Source organism: Heptranchias perlo, chromosome 1 (assembly GCF_035084215.1).
Source record: "Heptranchias perlo isolate sHepPer1 chromosome 1, sHepPer1.hap1, whole genome shotgun sequence".
Lineage (NCBI taxonomy): Eukaryota > Metazoa > Chordata > Chondrichthyes > Hexanchiformes > Hexanchidae > Heptranchias > Heptranchias perlo.
Genome location: NC_090325.1, coordinates 195,699,590 through 195,712,258, shown reverse-complemented (window position 1 = coordinate 195,712,258; position 12,669 = coordinate 195,699,590). Strand labels below are relative to the sequence as shown.

Below are 12,669 nucleotides of genomic sequence, written 5' to 3'. Positions count from 1 at the left end.
CTAGAAATTCGGGCATGCCCATTTTTAGATGCATGTTGGGGGGGGGGTCTGGGTGGGAGTGGGCACAGAGTTCGATCTCTGTGCCTCAATGGTGAGGCAAATGTAAACAATCTTACAACACCAGGTTATAGTCCAACAATTTTATTTGAAAATCACAAGCTTTCGGAGGCTTCCTCCTTCGTCAGGTGAATGTCAGGAAATCCTTGAACGTTTCGCATTTATATTCAGAGAACAATACCTGGTGATTACAGATAATCTTTCCAACTGCCCGTTGTCAAGGCAATCAAAGTGTTCAGACAGAGAGGTGTTACCTACAGGACCACCGAATATACAAACGACCAGAACACAAAACAGAGAGAGAGGGAGAAAAATCCGAAAGGAAGAGAAAGACAGAAAATGACCCGTTGAATTAAAAACAGATAACTTTTATTCGCTGGTGGGGTTACATGTAGCGTGACATGAACCCAAGATCCCGGTTGAGGCCGTCCTCATGGGTGCAGAACTTGGCTATCAATTTCTGCTCGACGATTTTGCGTTGTCGTGTGTCTCGAAGGCCACCTTGGAGAACGCTTACCCGAAGATCGGTGGCTGAATGTCCTTGACTGCTAAAGTGTTCCCCGACTGGGAGGGAACCCTCCTGTCTGGCGATTGTTGCGCGGTGTCCGTTCATCCGTTGTCGCAGCGTCTGCATGGTCTCGCCAATATACCATGCTCCGGGGCATCCTTTCCTGCAACGTATGAGGTAGACAACGTTGGCCAATGGTGAGGCCCAAGGTACCCCCAATATTGGTCTCCGGGCCTCATTTCCGCGAAGCGGGGGAGCGGCGGAGAGGAAGAGGCAGCTCGCCCTGCGAAGCGTCGCTGAAGATTGGGTCACTGCAACGAGGGGGGAGTGGTCCGCTGGAGTGGTCCGCGTGGTTTTAATGTGGGGTCAGGAGCTGCACTCCTGCTCCTCCCCGCTCCACGTTCAGGTAAGTTTTACAAAAACTATAAACTTTTTACAGTTTAACAGATTAGTGATTACTCACAGGCATCCAAAAATCAAATGCAGTACTTTACTGTTGCCATGGCAGTATTGGGAGAATGCAGTGTAATTCCTACAAAAATTATCAGTAGAAGGAAAGATTCTGCCCCTGATTCTTACCAAGTGGAATAACCATTCAGTTATTATTATGACCATTCAAGTGTCAGCAGTGGCTCGCACTCTTGCCTCTGAGTCAGAAGGTCGTGGGTTCGAGTCCCACTCTGGAGACTTGAATATATAATCCAGGCTGACACTCCCACAACCAGTACTGAGGGAGTGCTGCACTGTCAGAGGTGCTGTCTTTTGGATAAGACTTTAAACTGAGGCTCCATCCACCTGCTTAGGGCACTATTTTGAAGAAGAGCAGGGGAGTTCTCCCTGGTGTCCCCGGGCCAATACTTGTCCCTCAACCAACATCACTAAAAACAGATTATCTGGTCATTTATCACATTGCTGTTTACGGGACCTTGCTGTGCGCAAATTGGTTTCCGACATTACAGCAGTGACTTCACTTCAAAATTACTTCATTGGCTGCGAAGCATTTCGGGACAACCTGAGGTTGTGAAAGTCGCTATACAAATGCAAGTTCATTCTTTAAAATATTTCGGGTTTTTCGAATCATGTGATTCATCCAGCACTAATAATGCCTCCGTGTACTTGTCAACCGGGCTTTAGAGAACGTGACAAAATGTGACAACTGTTTAACATTCTAAATTGTACAGCAAGTTACCTTGTACGAGAATTCAGAGCACCTCAAACAAAGTCTCTGTGGGAACTTGTATCCTATTTGTGATCGCGAGGTGAATGGCAGTGAAGTGCCTGAAAGTTCATGCGTTGGGATATCGGATGATAAGCCGCAGACGCGACCAATCCTTCGTCTCCCAGGTAGGCGGCTAGCGGCCGGTATTTTTAGCTATTCCCCGAATTTCAACGCGCTTCACGTATTTATAGTAACTCCTGGAACCCGAGGGAACTGATCTCTCTGCTCGTCGTGGTACGGTGGGGGGTGTGTGTGTGTGTATGTGCGTGCTTGTTTATTAGTTCTACACATCACAAGCATGTGATGGTACAGCTGACTTCAGCATGGAAAAAGGATCATGGCATATTGATAAGAGCCAGAATAGAGTAGACACACCTCCTTTTTCCATTTTTACATCTGATGTGGAGGGAATGTGAAAGATTGCGTTTCCCACTGTGTTTTGACCTTAGCTAAAATCTTTGTGCGACTATTCATTGGGAGTTGTTATGGAGATTGTCAGTCAGCGATAATTTAATTAAAGGCAATAATCAGGCTTTCCAGGTAGTACTTTAAGTGCTGCATTTTAAAACAAAATTTGATTTTATTTGTGAGGGGGGAGTGGGATTAAGATAGATTGAAATATATTTAATATGTGAAACAGATAATCTTTATACGTGACAAAATAAAATAATTGTTTTTATCCACCTGAAATGGGAGAACAGATATGATCATTGAGAGTACAATACTCGAAAATACAATCTAGGTAACAGGGATAAAGGATTTTAGTTAAACCTGGTAGTCGTGATTTTGTTTTGTGAGGCAAAAGATGAGCCGTTTACTGGGAAGAACTGAGAATCCAAATGCCATCTAATGGATAAACTGTGCTATAACTGTTCCAAATTGAGAAGTTATTTAGACTACAATGCAGTTAGTAACATTTGACATTTGCACGAGCACACAACCACTGAGCTCACACACACACAAGCTCACACACACACACACATGAGCACACACCCACTGAGTTCACACGCACGAGCAAACACCCACTGAGCTCAGATACACACGAGCACACACCCACTGAGCTCACACACACACGAGCACACACCCACTGAGCTCTCACACACACACGAGCACACACCCACTGAGCTCACACACACACGAGCACACACCCACTGAGCTCTCACACACACACGAGCACACACCCACTGAGTTCACACACACACACACATGAGCACACACACCCACTGAGCTCACACACACACACATGAGCACACACACCCACTGAGCTCACACACACACACACTGAGCTCACACACACCCACTGAGCTCACACACACACACACACACGAGCACACACACCCACTGAGCTCACACACACACACACACACACACGAGCACACACACCCACTGAGCTCACACACACATACACACACACATGAGCACACACACCCACTGAGCTCACACACACACACACATGAGCACACACACCCACTGAGCTCACACACACACAAGCTCAGCTACACATGAGCACACACCCACTGAGTTGGCTGTAGGCATCTGGAAAATCTGCAGTGGAGTGGAGGCAGAGGCACCAATGCGTTGGTAAATGCTGCAGCCTGCTGGTAAATATTGTTCATTACTCTTCACACACACACAGACACACACACAGACACACACACACACAGACACACACACACACAGACACACACAGGCACAAACACACACATAGGCACACACATATACGCACTCACACTCACACATTCTTACACTCATGCTCACACACCCACACAAACAGTCTCAACCACATTCACACACACACTCTCACACAAACACACACACCCACAGCAGTAGAAAATGGATGGTTTACACAGTACCTGGGCCCCAGAACCATCCTTGTAAATCAGCATCCTGAACTGGTTCTGTAATATCCTTTGGGAAAGGAACTATTTGTTTATCTGGATTCGGAAGGACTTTAGAGACTCCTAAATCCTTCCAAACAATATAATGGCCAATTCAACATCCGATACTGGAGACCCCAAGTGCTTTGTCTGCTTAAAATCCTGCTCACAGACTGTGCACAATATTCATGAAGGTCCCTAGTTTCATCTAAGTTGGTGCCAAGCCCCATAATACGCCTTGAGTGTTGGGGAGGGCTCCATGACGTGTAATAATATGGAAGTCAGGGCGATGCCATTCCCCAGTTCGCTCATGGGGAATGCTCCATGTGCTCAGATTTCCCATATAAAATGGGCGATTGAGATCCTGGGTTGAGAGAATCAGTGTTTAAAGGGGGACTCGCTTATTTGGAGCATATATGGAATTTAACTTTGTGGTGGTGACCTGAGGTGTTCAGTGTTTATTTTTTGGCATCTTGTACATTTTTGCCTCAGATTTTTGGTAGTAAGATTTATCATTGCTACAATTAAAATTCTGGATACGGGAATTCCAATGGGGATTCCTCTGCTTTTGTGTTACTTGGAGGAGGAAGAAAGGAACGATTTAAGGCAGGCTCCATTGCACCACAGGTGGGCTAGCCGCACCCTCACTAACCCAGGTACACCTGGAGATCTGATGTACCTGGGCATGTCCAAGGGAAATGTTGGCAGGCTCTGTTTCTCCTGCTTCAGGTGGAAGGCGGTGACAGAGTTGTGGCATCTAGTAGAATCTGACCTGCAATCTCCACCCTGGGGAGAGCATTGCCTGTCAGAGTCAAGGTCACCAAACCTGAACGTTCATGCCTTTGGCTCAGTCCAAGCTGCCACAGAGGACATCAGCAACATCAAACAATTTGCAGTGCACAAGTGCACCAAGAATGGCAGATTAATGACCCCAAGTGCTTTGTGCGCACGAAGCCTGGTAAACAAGGTGGGTGAGCTGCAGGCGCAAATAGCCACATGGGAATATGATGTCGTGGGGATAACGGAGACCTGGCTCAAAAAAGGGCAGGATTGGGTACTAAACATTCCTGGATACAAAGTGTTCAGGAAAGATAGGGAAGGAAAGAAAGGGAAGGGGAGCTGTATTGATTAAGGAGAATATTGCAGGGCTGGAGAGAGAGAGGAAGTCCTGGAGGGGTCAAGGACAGAATCTATTTGGTTAGAGTTAAGAAATAAAGAGGTGCCATTACACGACTGGGTGTATTCTATAGGCCACCAACTAGTGGGGAGGATAAAGAGGAGCAAATTTGCAGGAAAATTACAGAGAGGTGCAAAAGCTACAGATTAGTGATAATGGGGGACTTCAACTATCCTAATATAGACTGGGATAACAATAATAACATAAGGGGCAAAGAGGGGGAGGAATTTTTGAAATATGTTCAGGATAACTTTCTTGACCAGTATGTTTCCAGCCCAATGAGGAAGGAGGCATTGCTGGACTTGGTTCTAGGGAATGAGGTGGGCCAAGTGGAGCAAGTGTCAGTGAGGGAGCATTTAGGGAGCAGCGATCATAGTATCATAAGATTTAGAATAGTTATGGAAAAGAACACGGACCACTCTGAAGTAAAAATACTCAATTGGAGGAGGGCCAATTTCAGTGGGATGAGAACAGATCTGGCCCGGGTAAATTGGAATCAAAGATTGACAGGCAAAACTGTAATTGAACAGTGGGCGGCCTTTAAAGAGGAGATGGTTTGGGTACAGTCTGGGTACATTCCCATGAGGCTGAAAGGAGGGCAACTAAAGCCAGAGCTCCCTGGATGATAAAAGAGATAGTGAATAAGATGAAATGGAAAAAAGGGGCGTATGACAGAAATCAGGTTGATAACACAAGTGAGAACCAGGCAGAATATAGAAATTTCAGAGGGGAAGTGAAAAAGGAAATAAGAGGGGCAAAGACAGAGTATGAGAATAGACTGGCGGCCAACATAAAAGGGAATCCAAAAGTCTTCTACAGGCATGTAAACAGTAAACGGGTATTAAGAGGAGGGGTGGGGCCGATTAGGGACCATAAAGGAGATCATGGAGGCAGAGGGGATGGCCGAGGTACTAAATGAGTACTTTGCATCTGTCTTTACCAAGGAAGAGGATGCTGCCAGAGTCTCAGTAAAGGAAGATATAGTTGAGATACTGGATGGGCTAAAAATTGATAGAGGAGGTACTAGAAAGGCGAGCTGTATTTAAATTAGATAAGTTACCTGGTCCGGATGGGATGCATCCTAGGTTGCTGAGGGAAGTAAGGATGGAAATTGCGGAGGTACTGGCCATAATCTTCCAATCATCCGTAGATACGGGGGTGGTGCCAGAGGACTGGAGAATTGCAAATGTTACACCCTTGTTCAAAAAAGGGTGTAAGGATAAACCCAGCAACTACAGGCCGGTCAGTTTAACCTCAATGGTGGGGAAACTTTTAGAAATATAATCTGGGACAGAATTAACTTGGACGAGGGTAGATTGATGAGGGAAAGCCAGCATGGATTTGTTAAAGGCAAATCTTGTTTAACTAACCTGATAGAGTTTTTTGATGAGGTAACAGAGAGGGTAGATGAGGGCAGTGCAGTGGATGTTGTGTATATGGACTATCAAAAGGCGTTTGATTAAGTACCGCATGGTAGGCTTATCATCAAGATTGTTGCCCATGGAATAAAGGGGGCAGTAGCAACATGGATACAGAATCGGCTAAGTGACAGGAAACAGAGAGTAGTGGTGAACGGTTGTTTTTCGGACTGGAGGGAGGTGTACAGTGGTGTTCCCCAGGGGTCGGTGCTGGGACCACTGCTTTTCTTGATATATATTAATGACTTGGACTTGGGTGTACAGGGCACAATTTCCAAATTTGCAGATGATACAAAACTTAGAAGGGTAGTAAACAGTGAGGAGGATAGTGATAGACTTCAAGAGGATATAGACAGGCTGGTGGAATGGGCGGACACGTGGCAGATGAAATTTAATGCAGAAAAATGCGAAGGAAGGAAGAACGAGGAGAGGCAATATAAACTAGTGGGCATAACTGTAAAAGGGGTGCAGGAACAGAGAGATCTGGGGGTATATGTGCACAAATCGTTGAAGGTGGCAGGGCTGGTTGAGAAAGCAGTTAGAAAAGCATACGGGATCCTGGGCTTTATAAATAGAGGCATAGGGTACAAAAGTATGGAAGTCATGATGAACCTTTGTAAAACACTGGTTCGACCACAACTGGAGTATTGTGTCCAGTTCTGGGCACCGCATTTTAGGAAAGATGTGAAGGCCTTAAGAGAGGGTGCAGAAGAGATTTACTGGAATCATTCCAAGGATGAGGGACTTTAGTTACGTGGATAGACTGGAGAAGCTGGGGTTGTTCTCCTTGGAACAGAGACGGTTGCAAGGAGATTTGATAGAGGTGAAGGGTCTAGACAGAGTAGATACAGAGAAACTGTTCCCATTGGCGGAAGGGTCAAGAACCAGAGGACATAGATTTAAGGTGATTGGCAAAAGAACCAAAGGTGACATGAGGAAAAACTTTTATACGCAGCGAGTGGTTAGGATCTGGAATGCACTGCCCGAGGGGATGGTGGAGGCAGATTCAATCATGGCCTTCAAAAGGGAACTGGATAAGTACTTGAAGAGAAAACATTTGCAGGGCTACGGGGATAGGGCGGGGGAGTGGGACTAGTTGGATTGCTCTTGCAGAGAGCCGGCACGGACTCGATGGGTTGAGTGACCTTCTTCCGTGCTGTAAGCTTTCTATGATTCTATGAAAGTCACTGACTCATCGTTCAATCGGGCTAACTGCCCCATTGTCCCTGGAAACCCAGCAGCAGAACGAGAGGGCTGGGCATTTTTTTTTCACATTACAGGAGTCCCCAAATCCAGGGTGTCATCAGTGGCACCTACTGTGGCCGTCCTCTTAAACTGTGATTTGTTGCTGTTTCATGAATATGAAATCTTGAGCCAATCCGCTACAAAAAAGTTGCATAAGGGGAAGGGGTGATGTCCAAACTGTGTCAGCAAACACGTTAGACACAAAAGGCATCAAGGGGCATGGGGAGAGAGCGGGAATATGGTATTGAGATAGAGGATCAGTCATGATCATATTGAATGGTGGAGCAGGCTCGAAGGGCCGAATGGCCTACTCCTGTTCCTATTTTCTATGTTTCTATGTTAGGTGCTTCAAATTTAAAATTCTCAACCTTGTGTTCAAATCCCTCTGTGGCCTCCTCCAGCTCTACAAACCTCCGAGAACTCGAGAGAGAGAAAGAGACCCGAAAGGCAGAGAGAGAGAGAGAATGACCCGTTGTATTAAAAACAGATAACTTTTTTTCGCTGGTGGGGTTACATGTAGTGTGACATGAACTCAAGATCCCGGTTGAGGCCGTCCTCATGGGTGCGGAACTTGGCTATCAATTTCTGCTCGACGATTTTGCGTTGTCGTGTGTCTCGAAGGCCGCCTTGGAGAACGCTTACCCGAAGATCCGTGGCTGAATGCCCTTGACTGCTAAAGTGTTCCCCGACTGGGAGGGAACCCTCCTGTCTGGCGATTGTTGTGCGGTGTCCGTTCATCCGTTGTCGCAGTGTCTGCATTCTTAGGTCACCTGTCCTAAGCAAGTTGTTCTGATCTGAAATGCACTGCTTGAAAGGGCGGTGGAAACAGATTCAATAGTAACTTTCAGAAGGTAATTGGACAAATACTTGAAAATGAGAAAGTTGCAGGGCTATGGGGAAATAGCAGGGAGGGGAGTGGGACTAATTGGATAGCTCTTTCAAAGAGCCGGTACAGGCACGATGGGCCAAATGGCCTCCTCCTGTGCTGTATAGAAACATAGAAACATAGAAAATAGGAGCATGAGTAGGCCATTCGGCCCTTCGAGCCTGCTCCACCATTCAATATGATCGTGGCTGATCCTCTATCTCAATACCACATTCCCGCTCTCTCCCCATACCCCTTGATGCCATTTGTGTCTAGAAATCTATCTAGCTCCTTCTTAAATATATTCAGTGACTTGGCCTCCACAGTCTTCTGTGGTAGGGAATTCCACAGGTTCACCACCCTCTGAGTGAAGAAATCTCTCCTCATCTCAGTCCTAAATGGCCTACCCCGTATCCTGAGACTGTGATTCTACGACACTGGGGCAACTCTGTTGGTTCAAATAAAAAAAAGCCCTCCTCCTCCTCCATAAGAACATAAGAAATAGGAGCAGCAGTTGGCCATTATGGCCCCTCGAGCCTGCTTCGCCATTCAGTAAGATCTTGGCTGATCTTCGACCTCAACTTGTGGTTGCACTGCCCAGTGTTGTGAAGGAATTGCTTTGTTCACAACAAAATAATCTCGGCGGCTGTGAAACAGCCAAAAGCACGCGAGAGGAGGGCAAGAAATGGGACATTCTGAATTCACAGCAGCTCCACAACACATTTAAAGAAAGACCTTGCATTTATATAAGAACATAAGAAATAGGAGCAGGAGTTGGCCACACGGCCCCTCGAGCCTGCTCCGCCATTCAATCAGATCATGGCTGATCTTCGACCTCAACTCCACTTTCCCGCCTGATCCCCACATCAGACAGGAACGTAGGAACAGGAGTAGGCCATTCAGCCCCTCGAGCCCGCTCCGCCATTTGATAAGATCATGGCTGATCCGTGATCTAACTCCATATACCTGCCTTTGGCCCATATCCCTTAATACCTTTGGTTGGCAAAAAGCTATCTATCTCAGATTTAAATTTAGCAATTGAGCTAGTAGCAATTGCCGTTTGCGGAAGAGAGTTCCCTTGATTCCCTTAGATTCCAAAAATCTATCGATCTCAGCCCTGAGTATAATCAACGACTGAGCGTCCACCGCCCTCCGGGGTAGAGAATTCCAGAGATTCACAACCCTCTGAGTGAAGAAATTCCTCCTCCTCTCAGTCCTAAATGTCCGACCCCTTATCCTGAGACTATGCCCTCCAGTTCTGGACTCTCCAGCCAGGGGGAAACAGCCTCTCTGGGCTTGACAGGGTAGACCATCCCCTTCCTGAATTGTCCAGCGTTGATCTAATTGAATGGGGGAACAGACTCGAGGGGCTGAGTGGCCTCCTCCAGTTCCCTTCACAAGGAAGCCGCCCACCAGCAATCCTATTGGTCAGGCTGTACGTCAATCACCTACGACGTAGTGACGTCCCGTTTGGACGTGCGCTGCCTGCGTCAGACACGAAGCCGATCGCTGATTGGGCGGATGTCGCAACACCCGCCCCCTTTTAACCCCACCGGGACTGGCCATGATTGGCTAGAGGATACTGTCAGTCACATTACGTCACGGGTTGGGCCCGCATGACGACCGCGGCCTGGATTTAGCAAAGAGGCGGCGGTGGGAGGCCCGGCGGTCGGTCGGTCGGGCTGGAGTCAGTCAGTCAGGGTGGGGACGGGATGGCCGGCGCGGACTCGCGGCCGCTGTAAGGGAAGTCGGTTAACCCGCGGTGGGGTGTAGGTAACGCCTGGGGCCTACTCCGTTGCCAAGGCGACGCTCGGGCGGCCGGTGATGAGCTCCCGGGTGAGGCCGCAACCGCCGCCGCCGCCGCCGCCGCCGGGCAGGCTGACCCCGGCCGGAGCCGAGCAGCTGGAAATGACGAGAGTTCGGGGCTTGGGGAGCCGGCAACAGGCCCAGGGAGGAGGCGGAGGCCCAGCCCGCAAGAGCGCGGCCTCCACCTCCACCTCCTCCCGACAGGCGTGGAGCCGGGAGAACCCGGGCTACGAGCCCGGGGACGAGGAGCTGGAGATGGAGCTGGACTGGGCCGAGGCCTCGGCTGGGGTGGCGGCCGTGCCCCCGCTCAGCCCCTGCAGGAGGTCCGTGTCCAGCAGCAGCAGCAGCAACAGCAGCGGCGGGGCAGGAGGGTACAACCCCCGGGGCAATCTCAGGAACAGGACCCCCAACGCGGAGATCCAGGGCAGGAGGCCCGGCTGTGGGCACAAGATCCTGCAGAAGATCCGAGGTGAGCGAACTTCTTTTAAAATAAACCCCCAGGTTATAAACTTAAAACAGCAGAAAATAATTGGCAAAAGAACCAGAGGAGGAGAAATATTTTTACACATTGACTTGTGATGATCTGGAACGCGAAGCAGATTCAATAATAACTTTCAAAAGGGAATTGGATATAAATCTGAAGGGCTTTGGGGCAAGAGGGGGAGCGGGGCTAAAAGGAGCCGGCACGGGCACGGCGGGCCGAATGGCCTCCTTCTGTGCTGCATCGTTCTACGATTGAAATATTCCGACGCTCTCCCGCCCCGGCCTCCTGCCTTGCACCCCCTGTAAACGTCAATCCGCTGTCGCGTTTAGTCTGGTAGCGCCTCGGGATGTTTTACTAGGTTAAAGGCGCTGTGTAAAATGCCGTTTGTTGTTGAAATGCACAAAGTCCGTTAGCATCTGTAGCAAGAAAGGGCAGGCTTGCCTTGTGTTTTCAGCTATAGACCCTTCCTGTTCTGATGATGCACGTGCCCGAAGTGTTAACTTTTTACATACGAACGTACGACAATGGCGGATGGGAAATGATCCACTGGTCCAATCCAGCGTGGCCCACACAACTGTGATTACTTGCACATGACAATACGTACACTCCTCATGCCCACTTAAAAGCCATGTAAGCTCCTGGGAGAAGTGAAAAACCAGATTAAAAACCCAGGCCGATTAGGGGAATAATAAACGTGGAAAATTCCTCTCCAACAATCAGAACCAGGCCAGTAAACCACGGGCCCTGATCCGTGTTATACATTACCTACCCTTTTATAGGACGTGGTCTCCACCCCAGCCAGAAACGGGTCCAGCTCTCGCTTGAAGGAATTCAGTGAATCAGCGTCCATCGCACGAGCCGGCAGCCTGTGGGAAAAGAACCTTGTAACATCTAACCTAGTTCTGGCCTTGCATAATTTGAGATTGTGACCCCCTGGTCCTCCCTAAATTATTTAGTTGAAAGAAGCTGTCCACACAAACACAATCTATTCCCTTCATTATCGTATATCATCTTTTCATCAGTGTCAACCGTGGCTCAGTGGTTAGCACTCTCGCCTCTTGAGTCAGAAGGTTGCAGGTTCAAGTCCCACTCCAGAAACCTGAGCACAAAATCTAGGCTGACACTCCCAGTGCAGTACTGGGGGAGTGCTGTATTGTCGGATGAGACGTTAAACCGAGGCCCCGTCTGCCCCCTTGGGTGGACGCAAAAGATCCCACAGCCACTATTTCGAAGAAGAGCGGAGGAGCTTTCCCCATGTCCTGGCCAATATTCATCCCTCAATCAACATCACTAAAGCATCTGATCATTATCACATTGCTGTTTGTGGGATCTTGCTGTGCGCAAATTGGCTGCCGGGTTTCCTACATTACAACAGTGACTACACCTCAAAAATACTTCATTGGCTGCAAACTGCCTTGGGATGTCCTGAGGCCATGAAAAGCACTGTATAAGTGTAAGTCTTTCCCTCAATCGAAACAGCCCTAAGTCTATGCTTCTCAAAAGTGTAGAGTCCCATCTCTTTGCTGCTATCTAGGTAGATGCTGAGGGGTCCCACTATTTCCAGCTCTTCCTGTTAAGCAAATTATCCCCTTGTTTTGAACAAAAGTGCCCCAAAACAGAATGAACTCCTAGATAGAGGAGTGAAGGTGACGCCTTAAGGTAATTGGCAAAAGAGCCAGAGGCGACATGACGGAAAAAATTTTTAGGCAGTGAGCTATGATGTGGAATGCGCTGCCTGAAAGGGCGGTGGAAGCAGATTCAATAGTAACTTTCAAAAGGGAATTGGATAAATACTTGAAGGGAGACAATCTGGGGAAAGAGCAGGGGAGTGGGACTAATTGGATAGCTCCTTCAAAAAGCCAGCACAGGCACGATGAGCTGAATGGCTTCTATCATTCTATGATTCTTCTGTATGACTGGTGGAATAATTCATGAAACAAGAGGATGGTGCAATTAGGGGGCTTTAGGGTTTTTCTGGATAGAAGAAGTAAGATGGGCTGAATGGCCTTCCTA

At 48.1% G+C, this 12,669-nt stretch overlaps 1 protein-coding gene and 1 long non-coding RNA gene across 3 annotated transcripts in view; one reads left to right on the top strand and one right to left on the bottom strand.

Moving 5' to 3' along the window:
• Positions 1–404: 404 nt before the first annotated feature.
• LOC137331127 (uncharacterized) lies at positions 405–11,640 on the bottom strand. Its single transcript, XR_010965379.1, has 2 exons — positions 11,426–11,640; positions 405–728 (listed from the first exon to the last, which is right to left on the bottom strand). It is a non-coding gene; the product is annotated as an uncharacterized lncRNA (long non-coding RNA).
• The window catches only part of pkd2 (polycystic kidney disease 2), a 33,740-nt gene continuing 31,035 nt past the window's right edge, over positions 9,965–12,669 (top strand). For both annotated transcript variants that reach the window (XM_067994693.1, XM_067994687.1), the window contains exon 1: positions 9,965–10,641. In XM_067994693.1, coding sequence (XP_067850794.1) covers positions 10,191–10,641 — 451 coding nt within the window. In that variant the 5' untranslated portion in view covers positions 9,965–10,190. The remainder of the gene's footprint in view (positions 10,642–12,669) is intronic.